This window comes from Hippocampus guttulatus, chromosome 11 (assembly GCF_054856545.1).
Source record: "Hippocampus guttulatus isolate MCC_2025c chromosome 11, RoL_Hgut_1.0, whole genome shotgun sequence".
In the NCBI taxonomy this organism is placed as follows: domain Eukaryota; kingdom Metazoa; phylum Chordata; class Actinopteri; order Syngnathiformes; family Syngnathidae; genus Hippocampus; species Hippocampus guttulatus.
The window spans coordinates 15460677-15481649 of record NC_141271.1 but is presented as its reverse complement, the minus strand read 5'-3'; the positions used below and the strand labels follow the sequence as shown (position 1 = coordinate 15481649).

The following is a 20973-nucleotide window of genomic DNA, read 5'->3' as shown; positions in this document are numbered from 1 at the left end:
AAGGAAAAAAAAAATCGGGTGGTGTGTCGGGAGGAGGTGACAGTTGATTGTTAACCGGCAAAATGCCTTAAGCGACACTTTGAACATGAGACGATCAGGGTAGTCCCTGATCGTCTCATGTTGGATCATTTCTGTAAGCCTTATCCTGTTTCGGGTCACACTATCGTCTGTTCGAATAAGGTATTTTAGAAGGAAAAAAGTAAAGTATAAATCTGTAATTTCACGGTGACATTTTTCTAATTCGAGTTTTGGGCTCATGTACAACCATTCAATCACATTCACACCTACAGCGAAGTCTTCACTCAACCGAACGTGTCTGTATATGGAATGTGTCGGAGAAACCGGAGTAAACCTCCACAAGTACGGGAAGCGCATGCAAATAGCAGAAATTCAAACCCAGAACATTTAGATTGTGAAGCAGACGTGCTAGCCTGCCCTGTGTGCTTTTTTTCCCCTCTTTTCTAAATCAAGCAGTGGTAACACAGTCACTTGAAAAGAAATTGGTCCAACCCTTGTGGTCAGTGTGAGATTTAAGCAAGCAAGCAAGCTGTCCTCTGCTGAGAAGAACCATGCCCGCATGGGGATCTTTCTCATGTATCTAAAACTGTCCACGTTTCATCCCGCTGCACTAAGTCCCTTCTCCTTTCCCCCAGTCGCTCCAGTAACTCCGCTAAAAGGCTTAGATTAAACAGGATTAGCACGTTCAAAGATCTTCTCTCCCGCAGCCATCTGCTCACCTACCTTGAGCCAGCAAGTGTCTTGTGAGCACCATGCCACCGCGTCGCCGCTGTCTTTGCAGGAAAACAATAAGTGGTTGCTTGCTCCAACGGTTTGTGACCTTCTGCAGTGGGAGACTTCTGGACTATGCCAACTTGTAGGACGTCCTTACAACACCCAAGGGGAAGTGCTGGTTTCAGGATCTAAACACGGATTTAAAATGTCCATCTTGTGGAGATGTCTTTTATTGAGTTTAGTGCTCATGTTTTTGGACCTGAAGACTGGTAGGTATCACTTCATTGTTGGATTTCGTCCCAACGGTCCGGCCTGAAGCATCCTTTGTGTCTCCGCTAGACGCCGTACGAGAAGGATCCTCCATGGGTCCACTCGAGGTGCCACTTGGCGGCGAAGCAGCGTCGTTCCGGCGTGTCGTCCGTGTGTCCGAGGTCATGGTGTCCCGAGGAAGTCGCGTGGCTCTGTCCAGACGCAAACGCAACATCCTCTTCCCGAGCGGCGTCAAGCTGTGCGCGCAGGAGAGCGCCAAGCAGGTGGTCGCAAACCACCTCAGTTTCTTCCATCTCAGAGGTAGGTCCATACTTTGTCGTATTCACTCTAGACCTTTCCAATTTTTATGTTAACTATCCCCCAAAATGTCCTGTGTTGGGAGATATTCCTCCTAAGAAGCAAGGTAGCAACAAAAACGAGCCTGAGGAGCAAATGTGTTTGAACCTTACTCAATCAAATCCTTGATAGATATTTGACGTGTGTGACATCATGCATTCGAATTTGAACTGAAATCTAAACTTGATGGGTCAAAATTCGAAAGTTGCGAGTTTCTCTTGCAAGCAAATAATGTCCACTTTGGGCTTTTTAGAAGGAGAAGGACTTTTCGATGTAGAACCTGAGAAACAGAGCTTCCAGGAGTGTGGACTGTGTGCTCTACGAGTCCACTCCCCTGTTACTGATTTGGTGGTTCCTTGTGTTCCCCATGTGTCTGCAGTGTGCCAGGAGACGGTGTGGGAGGCTTTCAAAATCTTCTGGGATCGCCTCCCCGAGCAGGAGGAGTACCAGAGCTGGATGAACCAGTGCCAGGAAGGGTTGGCGACGGCACGAGACATTGGTACCTACTTTAGCCAATCGGAGGAGCATCAAGGGGTGATCAAAAAGGTGTGTGGGAAAGCCAACATCAGCATCACACGATCACGGAAATGTGCTTAAAAAAAGAATCAACAAAAGACCAAATCCACAATGTAAGAGGAGAACGTACTAAATAATGGAAAAATAACTCAGGCTAATATACCAGCAAACAAACTAACAAATGAAAGAACTAAATTAACCAACTGAGAACTTTATTGGTCTATGCACGCCTCTCTGAGGTTTTGGTTAAATCTTTTATTGGTTCTTTGTGGAGTTCTTAAAGAAAAAAAAACTACTACCCAATGACAGAAAAACAAACTAACAAACAATGAGCAAAGCAGTGAACGAAGAACATTCAAACTAACAAGCAACAAACCAACAAATGCCCAGATGAAAGTGCGACGTAGGTATGTGGGGAGTGCCTGTGCGTGTTCCACCCTTTCAGGTACAGCGGTTACTACAGTCGACAGCTTTCGAGCGAGACCACCGAAGTCTCTGTGTGGGAGTACTTAGCTAGCTAATGAGCATTAAACTGTGATGCAGTCGGTCAATAAAGCCCATCTCGGCAGTGTGTCACCACCACAGTGGGTCATTACTTTGCTGTTGGGATCTCACTTCATCATAGCAGTAAACAGTTTGCCAGCTCAGGCCCCGGAGAGATCTCCCCAGCTAGCTTAGCTACAGTTTTCAAGGATGAATCATGTCCAAGCAAACAAGAATGGATTTATGGGACCAAAATGCGCAAAATTCAACCCGATTGTAGCTCTGGCCATGGTACGGCAAGGGATCTTGGTTGAAATAAGCCTAAAAAGACAAACTTGGCGGTAAAAGTCACCGTCACAACACATTAGCGTACTTGAAAGCTCAACAGATGGATTTCAAGTAAGCTAATGTGAGCCTATGGGCACCTTATGGTGTAGATAAAGCGCTATCTATATAAGTGCACACAATTTACCATTTTGCATTTTGAGTTAATTGGATTTGTCGTTTGTTGGACTGTAACCATTTGATTCCATTTAAAAGTCACCCAGAGGTGTCAGACAAGAAGGCAAAGGAGCTCTCTGGGAACTTCTTTACCTGCCGGTTGAGTCGAAGCACCAGGGACAAAAGCCAAAATGTGGCAGGCTTGCTTACTTTCTGGATGTGGATTTGACGCTTCTGATGTCAACACGAATAGCAAATTTGATTTTAGGTTTTGGAGTGTGAGCTCTTGAACTAACTAAAAAGTGAAGAACAACCTAACAGGGTGAAGCCATAGTTGCCAACTGGCAAATTCGATTTGAAATTAGATTTACAAGTGTGGTCACAACTTAGACGTGTCTCAAGGGACCGTGCTATTTGTACTCTTGTTATGTTACGGAAATGGCACTCCTGTACAAATTCTGCCTTTTAACCAACCAAGCCACTTGAAGCAACTTCCTGGCCCTCATTTTCAACCTTCGTGTCCTTGTGACCCAAGGGAGTTAACCAGACGGAGTGTGCAGAAGTGAGTAGCAGTGAGCGTAAGCACATTAGCATCCACCGTACGTCTCCTTGAAGGTCCCCTTGACCTCCGTCAATCCTTTTGGTGCTTCGGGTTGCCACAGAGCAACAACAACAAACTCAGTGGGAGGCTAATGTCGGTGCTAACCTTTCCTCTTTCTTCTTCACACTTGCAGAAAATGTCAGCGCCTGGCTTGAAAAGGTAAATCCTCTCAATCATTCGTCAGCATCAAAACATTGTCTGTGTTTACCACATTGATTGATTGATTGATTTTTTAACGCTTCGCCCTCCAATAATGTGTAGTGAACCCACTCGATCTGGACACCATACATGCAGGTAACGTCTTTTTTTGACTTTCTATCATGACCGTAGTTCTTCAAATCTCGCTTGCTGTGCCTCAATCAATGGCAGTTCGAATTAAAAAAACACCTCACCTCAAATACGGCCACAGTTTCTGATGCATTTCAGTTGTATTATTGCCGTGAGCGAGAACAGAATGGACATTTCATTCCAGAGCTGCTATCGGCTACGACTCACACCCAGGCACTCCACACAAAGACTCTCTGACAGTCAGAGTCTGACTTCAGCCAAATTTCAGGCTAAAATATTCCTTTCTTGCTACATCTTATTTATAGCATATCATGTTTTTATATTTATACTACTACTATTATTACTAGTAGTACTACGGTACTTTTACAATAATTATTTCCATTACCTGCCTGCAGTGTATGCATATGTTGTTGTTTTTCTAGCACGCCAGCTCCCGAAGTGACGATCACCACTAAGGCTCCTGCCAAAGAAGGTAAGCATCACTTCTAACGGAGAGGTGCATTTTATATTGATGAAACGATCATGTTAATGTTACTAACGACGACTCTTTCTGTCCATTTCAACCACTCAGAAGATATCGACGAGAGCGAAAAAGTGGAGGAAGCAGCTGTCATTGTGCCAGAAATGGAGGTGAATCCATGCGCGAAATATAAATATTTATATTTTACCTTATTGCTTACATATGTGTTTGACATTGGTAGCATTGTACAGTGCGGGTTTGATTCTTGGTCAGTGTACCAATACCCAGCCACTGCCCAAGCCCAGATAAAAATGGGTGGCTTGCCTCGGGAAGGCCTGAAAAACTGTCAAAATAAAACATGCGAGTGACTTGCTGTGACACGGAGAAGACGAAAGTATATTTATGTGTATGATTTTTTTTATTCCCCTCCCACAGCTGGACAACGACATCCCTGTGGAGCCAGTACCAGCGGCCGTGTTGGAGCAGGTGGTGGAGCTGAGCATCCTCCTCACGGGAGTCGTGTACGATGATGACTTGGGCGACCCTCACTCGCTACACTATCAGACGCTCAGCAGACAGCTTGCTCAGAAGGTCTTTCTCACACACACACACACACACACACACACACACACACACACACACACACACACACACACACACACACACACACACACACACACTGTACCTAATGAAGTGTCCAGTGTGAAAACAGTAGCAAAATTATTTTTGTGTAGATTGAGGACGCCCTGTTGGCACTTCCTGGTTTCAAGAGTGTATCTGTGATGGACTTCAGGTAAATTTTCTCTCACGTGGCTTAATCCCAACTCATCCCATTTGTGTCAGATCCACTTTATGTTGACTGCCATGTACACCGCACACAAGTGACGCTCCTTGAAAATTGCTTTTTCCTTGTTTTCATGGAGGCCTCACAAGGACCTGCAAGGGTAAGTCGGCCTGTTTTCACCTTGAACTGCACCTAAAAAAAATGTAGTTCTTTAAGCCAGTTGCCTCATGAGAGCGCTTGTGCACGCGCGCGCACGTATATGTGATGCGTTTGTGTGTACATAGCTGGAAGAGTGTGCACGTGTTTCCTGAGTCTTCCTTGCTGCTTGTGCTAATGGTCTTAGCAGGGTTCAGTCACCTGTTAAGGTGGATCAGCAGGGAGGCCGGAGGGGACGGTGAGAACGGTTATTTGAGCTTTAGCACCTGAAGCTAATGACTTTTAAAAAAAATGGTGCTCTGGCATTCATTTTCACATTGGAAATCTTAAAAATTATCTGTTCCAGGGTCAAACTGTGGCCATCCTGGAACATTTATCAAATGGACTGACAGTGTCTTAAATGACCAGTTCATACAAGTGTAAAAAGAAGTTAACCATTCTAATGATGTTCTGTGTGAGTGTGTGTGTGTGTGTGTGTGTGTGTGTGCGTGTGTATGTGTGTGTGTATATATATATATATATATATATATATATATATATATATATATATATATATACACAGTATATATGTATATAAAAACAAAAAATGGACAAGTGCTTTCAGGTAACATTTGCAGAGGTGCCTAAATATTCCATCTGACAGGAAATACCATGCTATTCAGTCAACCTGATGTCACCAAGACTGTGTGCCTTGTAGAGAGGCAAAAAAAAAAGAGTAAAGCTGTGTGCAAAGTAGGTCAGAGTGGACAGCTCCTTGTAGTCATCCTAGGCTGATAGATGACTTTTTCCTCTGCAAAGCCTTTTTGGACGTGTCCTGCGCCATTAGCACGATATTGATCGCTGTGCTGACTCTGCCTAGAGCGCCTCCCGGGCGCGGGAGTCAATTGGCCGAGTCATCCGTCATGGCTGAGAGATGAACAAGTCTTTTAACAGCCTTTTGCGTTTTCAGTCACATGATGAGAGAACTCATGTGATAGTATTTGTTTCAGCAGGAACCCTATTGATTTTTCTGCATATTTCTGGGAACGGGTGGTGTGCCAGCTCACGTGAGAGGCCAACTCTGTTGTAATGTTGAAGGGAGAATGTGGTTAAAGTGTGGAATGGCCGTACGTTTTTTTGGGGGGGGGGGGCGTGATCGTGTGCCAACTCCAGTGGGATGTTGAAGGGGGAAGCAGATTGTGGTTTGGGATTTTTCTTTCCTGTTAGTTTATATTTTGACTTTCTCAGTTAATTTTAATTCATTTTTAGAGTGGCCTTGTTCATTACTTCAGTCTCGTAGTTTTCATTAGCTTTAGTATGAGTTTTAGTTTTTTATTGAGTGAATATTTGTTGAGTGGAAGATTAAAAAAAAATCACACTAAGTATTGTGTATTGAATTTTGATTCCTCAACGACTGTTCGACCTTACATCTACTGTGCACCGGTATAATAAAAATAAAACCTGTAAGCCCGAGTATGAAATTGATTGACAACAATGACAACTTTAATGTCATGATCATTATATTTAACATTTATTGTGAAATATAGATTCAGCTAGTAATGTAAACAAAAAAAAAGCGCTAGCTAGTTTTTTTTTCAATTTGAGTTTTAGTTCTTTCGTCCATTTTCGTGAATTAGAAAAACCTTGGTGGTTGCTAAAAAGATGTCGTTTCGATTTTGTGGGCGAGGCGTACAACGTTAACTGCTCCGAGCGCAACCCTCCTGCATGTCAACAAGAATTTTTGTGTGAATTGAATTTCCTTGAACTCATGACGGCCGTTGTTAACCCAGGCTGGACGGCCTCGTGGTGGACTACGCCGTCACCCTGGTGGTGGACGACGCGGGCATCAGCGGTGACCAACTGGACTACCTTACCCTGCAGTCCAACCAGGTGGAGAACTCATACCGCGAGGTCAAGGAACACCCGACACTGGTCTACGCCATCAGCGAGCTCAAGACTTTCGTGACTGAGGACCTCCTGAAGGGCGCCCTGGAGAGCGGTGAGACCCGCCTGCACAAACAACTACTTGTGAAAGGCGCTTGCATTGCCGTCCAATTCAAACTTTCTCTAGGTCACCCGAGACGCTCGGCAGACGCTGCAGCGACATGACGACACAACGCTTTTGCCACATGAGTAAACATTCTCAAGCGCTCATCTGTTTCTTATTTGTCTGCTCTCGTCGTCAGAGAGGACAGAAGCAAAAAAAAAAAAAGTGGTCCATATTTAATGAACAAATAACAGTGGCGTGTTTTTGGGACGGCGTAACCCGACTGCGCTGCGGTTTGGGTCCTTGTCACCGACTGTGCCGCAAAGCCAGGAGGACAAGAAATGGGAGACGCTGGGGATTTTTACTCGGTTCACTCCAGGCTTTTGTGTTGGCTGTGGGAAGATGTGGCGAGGTTGCACTCATCTGCTCACTAAGTAGGATATAGGCTCCCGCTGCTGCACCGGAAAATGAACAGACAATTATTTTGTCATTGATTGACAATTAACTCATTCACTCCCAAAGACGTTTTTAAACGTCTTTTCAGACTTGGTCCAGAATTGGCTGGTACTGAATGAGTTAATCACAGGTATCGTCTGCCGTCTGCCAAAAGTCAGCATGGATAAGCTCCAGTTATTCTGGACTCGCGTACATGTCATTGTGACCGTCCCATTCAAAATTGGCTTGCGGTTCACTGGTGACCTATTCCTGATGCATTGCATTCACGCACCCATGCGATGAATGCCTCTTTTTATGGTTGACGAGTGTCCGCACGTGCTTATGCAATCGCGGCCTCGGCGCACAGCGGCTGATCTTTTCAGATATTTGCTGGTGTTTAGCTAAACGCTGACAGGATGAAACATGTTGTGTAAGTTCTGGACTTTTTGCAGTTAAAACGGCATCTTGTATTCATGCTGGTTCCTCTCCTGCTTCCACAGTGCCCGAGACCCCCGAGACCATCCATGCTGCAGGAGAAACATTGGTGAGTTCAAAATCACTGACGCAGCTGTGATTAGCTCACGCACTACAAACAATTTCCCGGTGCGACACAGCCACACATATACACACAATGGGCAGTTTCTCCCCTCTGGCGGCAGCGAGGTCGCGTAGCATCAATATGGAAATGGATTTTTAAAAAACAATAATAGTGCAACTGAGAACCAGCCGCTTCACACTGATCGGTCTGCTTTAGAGTGATCGCTGGGCAGGCTTGAGGTCGCAGAGCTTCACCATGGAGGAGAAAAAAAAAGGGGAGGAAAATTTTTCCTCCAAGGCGACCGGGTTGGCACACCGCCGCGGCCACTTCACAGTGTACCATGGTCAGCCACGATTCTGCCAGTGGCCCACAGATGTTCAACGGAGCCAACACACACAAGAGACACGGTGGCCACAAAACGCCCACGTATCGGCAACGACCAGTCAGAGGATAGATGTTTTCCCCATTTCACATTAAAGTGAACAGCGATCCAACTGGAACAAAACGTATTTACATGTTGATCATTTTTTAAATTATTAATGAGAAAACAGCCTGTTCAAAATCAAGGACATTTCTGACAAAAGTAGCTTGAAAAAAAGGGCATCCTGATCACTTCCAACCCGACTTCTTCTACAAACCTGATAAAAAGACAACAAAGATGAGAATGTGTTTTTATTTTTAACATTGTGGCATGGAAGCTTTTAAATACAACTCTTAAAAACGGTTTCTTTCTTTCAATGTTCTTTTATTGTTTTTCTTTCAGATATATTTTACAATGCGGTGCACTTTTTTTTCTTAAAATTGGAACAAACAAAAAAATAATATTTTAGGAGATGGTGATGGGCCATTTCCATTTATTTTGGTGGGGGAGCACTTGATTTGAGCCATGATTTGTGTTATCAGCATGGTCATGGGTCGAATGAAACTCACTCGTCAACCCCGCCCCCCCCCCAAAAAAGTACTGCAGCATGTGTGACATTAACCTGTAGCACTAGCTCACCAGGTAACAAGGATAAGCGCACCAAGGCGAGGGATGAAGCGGATTAGTTTGTTTATTGTTGCAATAATCTGCTGCTATTTTCAGGTCAAGCGATACCATCTAACGTCTGACTTTACTTGTGCGGCGGAGCCCTTCGGGGCTGCTCTAAATAACGTCTGGTGGTTGACTTAATTGAAACCCATGATTCCGTGAAGTGAAAAAAAAAATGTCGGGAAGTAAATAAAAGCTGAAAGCAAATCCTCGATTTAGCTGATTGCAGTGCTTTTTTAGACATTCTTTGGAAAATATCATTTCAGTACAATATTGATGCTGGCATCGCGTTCCATAAACTTTGGCCTGGTCACAAAAAACGATTCACTTTGTGGGATGCTGAAAGGAGCCCCGATGGAAACATCGATACGCTACAAACGAATTCTTGTGAAGAAAAACTGACATGCTATGTAGGAACGGGTGTCCATTGAGGGCCTCGCAGCAAAGATTTTAAAGCTAAAAAATTGAGGCTTTCCCATATTTAGTCAGTCAATATCACATAGTTAAGGTTGCCTGTGGCCCCAAATTTAGATTGTCCCAAATAATCCTTGTAAGTGTATATTTTCCTCCCAGAAGTAGGACTTCTTTCCTCAGAATTCATTTATGCTCTTCTCTCTCTCTACATTTTTTTCCTTTTCAGTGTAGTCCTTCGTACTTAGGCATGCTTGACACGTCATCTCAACAGTTTTGGTACGGCTCATCATTAATTTGAATTGAAGCAGAGCTTCTCCAAATGTTCGACTCTTGTTGTGTATGAGACCAGAATTGTGTCAGCAATGACTTTTACTGAGCCAGCATGTTGAACCCATGTTGTCGTGACGGCTTTTGAGACCGGGTCGGGTCACAGGAGCACACGTTCACAAAGCAGCTTTCGTACTACATTAATTGCCTCTCATTTCACTTTTCTCTGGAGCTTCCTGAAAACGGTGTGCAACCCGATGCACGTCGAGGTCTTGCTGATGTTAAACAGATGTCAAACGCACACTACAACCTCGAACGGGCTTTTAGTTTTAAACAATCAATCATGTTTTTGATGCAGAATGAACCGGCAGAGGCTCTAATCCCGGACGACGGCATGGATGACGTCAAGGGAGACCAATTGCTGCCTGAAAGCGTTGGGGAGGACACGGTGGAGTCTTCTGAAAGCGACATCGTTGTCCTGGAGGAGAGTGTCGAGATATCCTCCCCTGCTGTGGTTGCGACAGCTGCGCCTGAAACTGGCAGTGAGTCTTTAATCGTCAACCCATGTTCCCTCCACGTGGAAATGTTAGCCGTGCTTTGAAAAATTTCTCTGAGCACGGTTAGTAGTAGCAGGTCAGTCGGGTTTCCGGTATTCTATAGCCTATAGTACAGTATTGGGGGTGACCTAAACCATTGCTAGTTGATCACTAATCAATTATAGCCAATTTTTTCACAGCATTATTTAATTGCGCAAATACAACACCCCTAACTTAGCCAAGTTCTTGAATCACCGCTTATGAAGTCCCACCTAGTGGCATTGGTCCACAGCCCATTTTGTACCGGGCTGCAGAGAGATGGAACAAAAATATTTGTATAAAATTACCAAAATTTGTTAAAAAATGTTTTTTTGCTAGTCATCAAGATCTAGTCATCTTTACATGGCTAACTCACCAAGTTTCACTGAATGTATCCATTTATTTTCAGGTATCAGGGAAGAGGATCTGCTTCTAGAGAACACCGCGCAGATCGCCGCTGCAGACAAACCCGTAGAGGAAGACCAGCAGGTGCATCCCCCCTCCGAGGATCAAGATAGCATCACGCTGCCCGAACCACTGGTGGTGGCGGAGGCCTCGGGCACAGGGGACCTGGACAACCTGCTGTGGCCAGGTACAACTCCGGCGACACAAGACACTGAAGACGTGGTTGTCCTGGAAGAGGAGCATCTGGACAATGGTGTCGACACCGAAGACCTCCTCGTGAGTGAAACCGGAGATGACGACTTCGTTCCTGAGGTACTGAGTGAGGCAGCTGAGGAAGGAGGCTCGAAACATCCTGAGGAACCTTTAGTTGAAGAAGCTAGCGTGGAAGAAGCAGCAGAAAGTGACGGACAAACTCCTGAGGAAGCACCCGCCTCAGCTCCGGTGCCTCTTGAAGAACCTCCAGAATCTTCCGAAATCGCGAGCGACGACATCTTGCTGGTCAACAAAGACGCACCATCGGTTAGCATTCCTTTAAGCCCCGCCCCACCGACTGCAATGTCCGCCGAAAAGGAGTCGCCCTTCACCCGTGTAGCCGTCGAGGGCCAACCTGACATTGTCATGCCGTCACTCGTGAAGGTAAGATTGAATGTGGCGCAGGAGGTTTAAAAAAAAAAAAGGGATGACGCCGATTGACATGAACTCACAAGAAACTTACCATTATTCCTCAGATCCAAAACAGTGATGAAAATGATCCTCCCGTCGAAGACCTCGCTTATGACGTCTTCCCTTACGGCTTGATCAACCACACGGAAGAAGGCAGCACTGGATTCCCGTTCAGCGTATCTCACGTCACCGACCCGGCCAGCATCGCCATGCCGGCCAACCCCGGTCGAGCGCTCATGGTCTTCTTCAGCCTGAGGGTGACCAACATGATCTTCTCGGAGGATCTCTTCAACAAGAGTTCCCCAGAGTACAAAGCGCTGGAGCAACGCTTCCTGGAACTGGTACGCTTCAAAAGAAAAATCACTTGTGGTAATCTACATTTCCCACTCACACGTGTCCGATTTCGCCCGGCAGCTCGTGCCCTATCTCCAGTCCAATCTGAGTAACTTTGAGAACTTGGAGATCCTCAACTTCCGCAACGGGAGCATTGTGGTCAACAGCCGGATGAAGTTTGGCAAGCCCGTGGCTCAGGGCGTCACCACCACCGTCTATCTGATCCTGGAGGACTTCTGCAACACAGCCTACCAGACCATGAACCTGGCCATCGATAAGTACTCCCTGGACGTTGAGTCAGGTTTGTGTTTTACTGCGGCATTACTAGACTGTGATGCAAGCATCTTGGAGAGCGCCTGAGATTTAATGTGTCGGGGCTGTCTGGTAATAATAGCAACACGTTTAGTGCAGAAGGTTAAATACAAAAGGTAACGGGGGCATGCCAACTCTGTCAGATTTTTGATTTTTTTACTGTGCAAGGATTCCCAAACTGGGGGTGTGGAAACCTAACGCAAGAGTAGGGTTTTTTTTGGGGGGGGGGGTGGTGTGGGGTACAAAATGAACAAGTTGGCTACATAAGCACTTCCTCAGAGGAGAGGGGATGCGGCAACTACGTTGTTGAAGGAGGTGTGAGGGAGTTTGGTGTTTTGTAGTGTCAGTGCCGTCAATCACCAACTGCCATGTGGGCACCCTCCATGAGGTGGGAATTAAAACTGTAGTGGGGGTCCGGCATGATACTCATGTGAATTATGATCCATCTGTTTTCGATTGGGCTTATTCTCATTTTGCTCACGTGTGATCTACCAACTGAGTTTTGCGCGAGAGGGAGGACACACCTGCTAAACTTGCTAGCCAATTACCAAGCGCCAAGCACCAAACAAACAAGCAAGCATTCACGCTCACATTCGCATCCAAGGATAGTTTTGGAGGCTTCAATGTACCTCTTATTCATACTTTGTAGCAGTAAACACGGTGAGGAGGAGGATTTTGCTTGAGGTTTCTTATCCCCCCCACATTTTTTTCCCTTGCCCAGTTGGGTGCTTACGTCAGGGGATGTTGCTAATATTTTTCAACTGTGAGTTTGTGAAGCCCCTTTGAGAGACAAAATAAACTTGACTTCCTTACCAGAGCAGGGATTCGCACACTGTGGTGCTTGGCACCCCAACCGTATTGAGAGTCTTGTTTGGCAAAGGCTACGGTAGTGACATCGAACATGACATCAACACGAGTGAGTCGACTGACTCAGCGCCGAACATCAAAAGCCACCGTCACGCCCATGAAGTCACCTTGGAAAACATGTCTTTATGCAATGTGAGACCACGAAGTCCCATTCTAATATCCCGTCCCTGAAAATGGTGAATCATGTTTTGTCTGCAATGCAGACTGTCAAAGTCTTTCTAAATCAAAAGCTTTGCATACGATGAGGTCACAAAAAAACATGACTTAGCTCTTTTTTTTTTTTCTGGTCATATGTTCCTCCTCAGTGGCAATAAAGTTCGAACTCATGTAGGCTTTCTTTTATTGCTCTCTTGCTGATCGAAGCAACATGGCTAATGCGCTTATCGTGACGGAAAGCCGTCTTGCTCTCGCAGGAACAGATGACAACTGTTGAGAATCATCTTCACGGTTCTGTTGCAGCTAGAGCAATAATGCAAACTTAGACACTTGCTATTGTGTTTTTGCGGTTTCTGCAATAAACATTAGCGCCCGTTACGAACTTCCTAAACACAATTTGTCAACCGTTTTCATGCGAGGTCTGTTTGTAGGATCAGCCAGGAAATGTGGAGCCATGAGCATAAATGATCTGTGTACAAAGTCTGTACGAAACTGCGATCCCAACATGCAAGTGCTAAAAAGTCCAAATGTCCCCGTTCGTATTTAAGTGCTGATATCACATGTACCAAATGTGTTTTTGATCTGCTTTGACACTTTTGCACAATAACAATTCCTGCGGTTCTGCGACTTGTAGGCGACCGGGCGGATCCGTGCAAGTTCCAGGCATGTAACGAGTACGCCAAGTGCAAAGTGAACAAGTGGTCGGGCGAGGCAGAGTGCGTGTGCAACGCTGGCTACTTCAGCGTGGACGGTCTGCCTTGTCAGAGCATCTGTGAGCTACGCAGCGACTTTTGCCTCAACGATGGCAAGTGTGACATCATCCCTGGTCAGGGAGCCATCTGCAGGTGGGTGGAGATTAGGGGGAAATCATCTGTGTGTGTGTGTGTGTGAGGGTCAGGCGTGCGCGTCTGCAGGTTGTCGAGGCTTAAATCACAGCAGGCACGTCTCGTCTTTTGCATAGAACATGCGGGAGGAAAACAGAACGCCTCCCGTGTAGATGGTTCACTCAGCATGTAACTTCTATCATGTGCATAAAATAGTTCCATTTCAAAACCTGGGCCTGTAATCAGTCTCTGAGATGAATCACGGTGAGAAGTGTGCAGTCTTGCCATGTTAACAAGTAACTTGCATAGTGTGAAATTCTTATTGAATCAAATATATCCCTTACCTGTGCCAACCATCTTGACTCAATGTTAATATATGGTCTGCGTTCTTTAACTATTTTTTCTTTTGTCTTGTTGTTTTATTATGTTTTATTCTGCTCCTGCATGAGTACAACCTGCTAATGCGGACATTTGGAACATCTGGTTGTTGTGCTCGCTGCGGTTTTATCAAAATAATTATGAACAGACATGCTGGAGTCTCTAAGCCACGCACAACCTTTTGTTTGCCGCCAAATAACACATCATTGAGTACTTCTTGTTGTCTTGGGCACTGTATGAAGTAAACAAATGATGGCGTAGCCTCACGTTTTTCACATTGACTGCCACACAAGTAAAACGCAGATCAACCCCAATTTACAGACGGCAAAATGTGAAACACACTGATTTTGGCTCACAAGTAACAAGCGCATGGCAGCTAACCAGTCGGCGGCTAGCGTGAGAAGCTAACATACGGGTATCGATTGCCCACACGCTGCTGCTCCTCATCAGAAGGCTCAAATCGGATGCACCCAAATGCATGACGCCGATCACACACGATATCAATCAAAGTCCTTGGTTCCCAAAAGGTTGCTCAACACAGACTAGCAACTCCATCAAGCTAATGGGAAAGACAAGAACTCGAATTGACATACGCTGCCCTTCCCAGGTGCCGTGTTGGCGAAAACTGGTGGTACCGAGGAGAGCACTGCGAGGAATACGTATCGGAGCCTCTAGTGGTTGGCATCGCGGTGGCGTCAGTGGCCGGATTCCTCTTGGTGGCGTCTGGAGTGATCTTCTTCCTCGCCAGGACCTTACGGGATCAGTATGATAAGGATGAGTCAGAGGACCCAATACGGTATGGGAACTTTTTACCCTTTTGTGACATCATTTCCTGTATCTACCCTATTATCCAGTAACCCAATGATCCGAACTCAGAATATGCTCCATTCTAGCAGGTCAAAGCATGAGTATTAACCCCGGGCATTGAAATTATGGAGCGAATATCTTGATTTACATACCAAGGAACCACAATGACACACTGGACGATAAAGAAGCATTATTCAGTCTTTTGAAGTATTTGACCTTATTAATTAAGACACAAATAAGTCGTCTTGAAGTGTTTTGGAGGTCGGTTCATTGTCAAGTGAAGCGTTACACCAACGAGGGAAGTGAACCTTTCGACCTGTACTACAAGTAAGGCTTTGAGGAAAGCATACCATTTATGGGACCCAGGAAGTGAACCCTTCTAGACTTCGAAGAGCCAAGGAAGTGGACCGTTTCAACCTTGCAGGGTCCAAGAATTTCCTTCACGTAATGTATTTCATAATGAATCCGTTGGGTTATTTTGTTTAAGGTGCAAGACTGAGTGGAGACTCTCCTGGCAAGTTTGGAACTCAACTTTAGCCACCACACACAATCCTTCACTCTTTATTCATAATCCTTTTTGGGCAGTCACACAAAAGAAGGACACAGTCTTTGTCTTACAAGTGTTGTGTGTGGTGATGCCGCCTGCAGAGAAAAACTGCTAATCTCAGCCGATTAACTACTCCGATAGGATGTCGATTTGCAGTATTAAGGCAATTGTGATAGTCTGGAGTGTGGTTTAGGCGGAATTAATCTGCATTATTGTGGTGACTAAAAGGGGGCATGTGTTATGGGGTCATTCTGTTCACCTCGAGCTATCCGGGCTATTTTTTCTTTTAGGGTGCTTTCACCTTTGCCCTGGGGTTTTCACACCTGTTAAAAAAAATCATTTACTCACGGGATCAGATCAAGGTTGATTGCTTTCTCGACACCTTTTCAACTGATTCATGACCAACTGGTTGCTTTCGTCCGTAACACAGTTTAGATCACACCTGACTAAAGAATCCAAATGTAATAATTTGCCAGTTGGATGGAATTTGCTGTTCTCGCCGCATCCGAACTAGGGGTTCAATTGTAACCGACTGCTCCACATCAAGTTCGATGACCGTGTTCACGCCTGACCAAAGGGAGTGTATTGTTGCCACTATGCTAACGCCAAGGAAGGCAACTGCTCCAAACATGCTATGGCTAAAAGACAAAACATTTTAACTGTACTACTGTCAGTAAAGTGTATAATCACTACTATAAATAAACGTGTTCCAAAGTGTATTACTAGACCTGTGCTAGGAAGGGTCATGTTCCAACAGTTGCAAAAACCAAGGAGGTGTCCCATTTCAGCCGTTTGAGGAACAAGCAAATGTTCCATTACAACTATACTGTGCTAGGGAAACGAAATTGAACCGATACAATCGCACTTGGGCCAAAGTACTGTACTGTCACAACCAAGCTGAGGCCAAGGAAGTGTACTGTTACAAGGTGCTCGGGCCCGCGCTACAGCTAGATCATGAACACCGGTTCAAAAATTGCTAATGTCTAAGAGGCTCAATCAACCCCCGCCCTCATGGCACGATTCTCTGCAGGCGCGCAGAGAGCATTCCGTCGTTAGAGAGGGCGACCAAGTACAACCCCATGTTCGAGAGCGAGGCCACCACCGGCTACAGCCACTACTACCGCCGTTACCCCGAGGCTCCCGTCTACAGCAGCGCCAGCGCCGAGGCCTCCACCGACTTCAGTAGCGAGGAGATCCGACACATCTACGAGAACAGCGAACTGACCAAGGAGGTGAGTCACCACGCGGTAATCGCACCTCCGCCTGCCCAGTGTACACTTTTATCTCCATGTGATGTCATGTTCCTTTCCGACAGGAAATTCAAGACAGGATACGCATTATCGAGCTCTACGCCAAGGACCGTCAGTTTGCAGACTTCGTGCGGCAGCATCAAGCGTAAATCAACACCATATAATCTACCGTACACTTGTCCGGCCTCCATTCCCCATAGAAGCTTTGCAAATGCGTCCACACGTTTTATGCCGTAAGTGATTCTCAAGTGTTTTTTTTCTGCAGTGTTCTGGATACCCGAAGAGAAAGTTCTTCAGCACAGACATGAAACAAAAAGGTATTTCTGGTCAATTTGTCTCCCCCGAAAACCGTTCAAAATTAAAAAAAAAATCTGCCCTTTTATAACCCTGAATGGAAGAACAACTAAAAACTCAATACGAAATTAAAAAGGTAGCGGGGCCAATGAAAAACATGTATTGTCACCACTTAATGGTGACATATAGTTTGCCAGGTCAGAAAGTGGTGTTGTCGAATGAAGACGGCGTTATGTGCCAGGCCACCACTTGGCTACGAGACAGTCAACGACTGTCGTGTTTTTATTGCGGTTCTGAGAGGGATTTTGCAGCTCCAGCGGTGCCAAGGTTAGTCGCCTTCTGGCTGCAACTTCAAATTTCTTAATATCCTCCAACTCTCTACAAAACGGGCAGATTGCATTCTTGTGATTACAACAAAAGTCGACCTTCCCCCAAGGCCGAAAGATCCTTTGTCTGGATCGGTCGATGACATTCTGGGAGATGCTCTTCCACCCCAGCATAGTCTGTTTTTTATATATAAAATAGTCTGGAAAAACCAACAAAGTGACATAAAAACCTAACAAAACAATACAAATTAACCAATTTGTATTGTTTTGTAAACCAACAAAACTAGTCAAACAAAAACTCATCATCAAAGTAAAACAACCAACCAACTTAATACAACCAGTAAACTACCAAAATGACTGACAACCAACAAAAACAAATCAACCATCTAACAAAAAAAAAACAAAACCAACCAACCAACCAGCAAAGAAGTGGACAAAAACTAGTCAAGCAAAATGAAGCAACCAACCAACATAATCCAACCAGGAAACCAACTACAGTAACCACCTAACAACCAACTAAAACAAGCCAACCAACCAACGGGGCAAACTTATCAACTCACAGAAAATGAAGCAAACAAGCAAGCAATTAACCGACCAACCAAACGCTCAGATCAACCAACCAGCTAATAAAAAGTAACCAAAAAACTGGAAAACAAATCAACCAATCATACTGAAGCAACCTCCAGAGCCCCGACAAAAACCTTTCAACCAACCAAGCAACTTTAATGCAGCAACTAACCAAAATCAAGCAACCCGATCAAATATGAAGTCACCAACCAACCATGCTAACCACCTAGCGATCACCGTACCAATCGGACGTGTTTCTTCTTGTTCACAGAACAACACGTCTGTCTTCCTGAAGGCCTGGTCTCAGCACTCACACACGGTCCGTCATCCAGGACACTTTCACTTCTTTCCATGTTTGCATCTGTCTCGCCGCGAGAGGCGGCAAGCGGTCGCAGACCGTCTTCTCTCCCGCGTCCTTCCTCTGTGCCTTTTGCTGGACATGTCCCTCCGTGGAATATGTACTTCAACCATATTGTCAAACGGATGAACATGAAGAACTTCAAGCATTGCTCACGTACCCGCAGTAACGTAGCTTAGCTAATAGCGACAGCTATCTCCTTTTTTGCGCGCGCGCGTGACGCTCACAAATGAGCCGAGAGATGCCGAGTTAGCTGCGATTTAGTGGATGGTGCTCATGCTCGTCTGTGTTTTCTTGATGTTTTTGACGTAGTCCTCTAGCGTGAAAGTGACACGTAGGGATAAATTCTTGTCTAATGGAGTACTTTAGCGTCAAGGCGGCCAAATATTCGATGTCGTGGAAGGAGTTTTCCCCGACGTTTCAAGGCTCCCACCGAATCGGATGCTTGGACATGTTTGGACGTGGCGAGGCAGACGCTGAAGGCAGAAGGGAGCGAGCCCCGTTGAGAGGCAGCATACAGAAATAAGTGAAAACACATTTTGCCGAGGGAGATATGTTTGGAACAAATGCTGGACTTTCATACGTCCCTGCTCGAGAACGGTGGAAGAAGCGACAAAAACACTTGAAGGTTAGCAGCAATTCCTTTTGAATGTGACTACCAGTTTGGCCCCGTCATGGTGTTTTCTTTGGTTTTTGTCTCGCATTCCACCCTTGGACGCGTTGCACTCCATCAGCGTTCTCCCCGCACTGCAGTAAATCGTATCTGTCCCACTTCGTTATGATGTTTAGCTCGCACACATGCACACACGCATACGCAGAGTTGATGAACACCATGCCTTTTGCAATCAATCGCTTACTACAGTGGAACCTCTTAAATCCAACCAGGTTGAGCAATTAGGACCTTGACCCAGTTTGAACTTCGGTACGTCAACTGGCGACAGCGGGTATCACAAAAAGCACACAAAGGATTTGATTTTTCTTTGAGTTTTTAGAGAAGAATATTCTGGAAATAAGCAAAAAAAAAATAGGATGAATTAATTGTTCCAATTAAAAAATGTTTTAGGTTACATTTTCCCCAAAACCAAACAAAACATATTTGTTTTACTATTCATAGTTAACTGCTGTGGTTTAAAAAAAAAAGTGTATTTTTACTAAGTTACAGCGGCTTGTTTTGTTTTTACATTTTATTATACAGATTGCCTGAAATTAATAAACCATTTATGACGCCAACAGTTTGACCATTTCCCCAACGGCGGGTTCCAAAATGGAATTTTGGCCATCGACTGGTTTGTGCTTAACTTTAGAGGTTCTGTTGTAAAGCTGTGTCTCAGTTCAAGCAAAGGCCACCAGACACCAACGTCCACTTCTGCACAGTCAAGCGCACGCTTCTTACACACACACATATATATATCTATATACCCCTGTATATACATATATATATATATATATATAAATGATTGAAAATATTAATTCCGATATCCCAAATGTTTTATTACCTAGCCATGTATTTTTTATACTCTTAATCTTACCGTGTGTTTCCATCCTGTGCAGCTGCTTCGCTGCCCTGTGCAAACCAAAGCCATGAGTGTAAAATAAAATGCTTTGTAACACATCAGACTTTCTATGTGACACTTGGTTTGATGCACTCTGCCGGGTCGCGGAATTAGCATCTAATCCCACAAACCGGATTAGCCTCAAGGGTGTGGATTAGCGGCCCCACCTGTGGCGGTGACGCCGTTAATCGGCCTACGTCACGCGCTCGCGCGCACGGCCGTCAACGCCGTTCTAGTGACACGGTGTGGCGCAAGTGTGCGGGTGTGTTGATGTTGCAAAAGTGCAAGGGACAAAACAAATGGATGCAGCTGGTATTTGCTGATTTTGTAAAACGCTGGCCAAATGCGAAAAGCAGTGAACCCAGAGCACCTGTGCTGGTTGCAGCTGTGTGATGCCCTCTTTTCGCTCACCGCGATTCAACAACGATCAATTCCACAGCATCGACAGAGTCATGTAATCCGCACTTTTAACCGGATCTGCACTGATTAGCGGTGGTCAGAAATTACCCGGGTGGAAAGTAATAATACTGATAAGATATCTGGTGCCTGCTCCTGTGCTCAAACATCAGCAGGTCAATGAAGAGATGCTCAGAACTGATTTCCACAAACTTCCACCGCAGAGGTGCGGAAAGTTGTGATGAAACGCAGAGAGGAACGCAGACCTCAATGAAGCGAGGCCTCGGAGGCTTCCAGATGAAAAGATCTGCAGCGGTTCTCTGATTGGGCCCTGAGGGACTCCTCCAAATTGTATTGAAGGGTCCTTTTAGGCGAAGCAAAAATTCACATCAAATCTGCACGATCAGCATTGAGGAGCACAGTTTTTTAAATATATTTTTAAAATTTGTTAACTGGATGAGCTAACTCCAAAATCCTCCTGGCACTCGAGCCATGGCGGAGGAAAATGAGACCACAAGAGAGTCCCATGCATCAACTTTTGACTGAAGGCCTCATCAATCTCCCGCCATGCACTTTTAATCCGCCATCGACAAGCGTTTAAATGGCAATGGTGTTTGAAATGCGAGAACAGGTATCCGCGGCAAC

General features: G+C 45.2%; 1 protein-coding gene across 2 annotated transcripts; it reads left to right on the top strand.

Annotated features, from left to right (window-relative positions):
• Nucleotides 1–209: 209 nt before the first annotated feature.
• On the top strand, nt 210–19994 carry impg2a (interphotoreceptor matrix proteoglycan 2a). Of its 2 annotated transcripts, none has more exons than XM_086124156.1 (22): nt 210–1001; nt 1072–1302; nt 1718–1884; nt 3513–3538; nt 3641–3673; nt 4090–4139; nt 4242–4297; nt 4563–4718; nt 4862–4920; nt 5051–5071; nt 6837–7045; nt 7969–8012; nt 10076–10259; nt 10702–11333; nt 11426–11701; nt 11775–11994; nt 13663–13873; nt 14838–15026; nt 16615–16816; nt 16900–16979; nt 17100–17151; nt 18293–19994. In XM_086124156.1, the coding sequence occupies exons 1-21, from the start codon at nt 938–940 to the stop codon at nt 17140–17142; spliced, it is 3153 nt and encodes a 1050-aa protein (XP_085980282.1). In that variant the 5' UTR covers nt 210–937; the 3' UTR covers nt 17143–17151; nt 18293–19994. The 2 variants fall into 2 exon arrangements, with proteins under 2 accessions (XP_085980282.1, XP_085980281.1); XM_086124155.1 differs by having other exon boundaries at nt 211–1001; nt 4239–4297.
• The last annotated feature ends 979 nt before the right edge of the window (nt 19995–20973 follow it).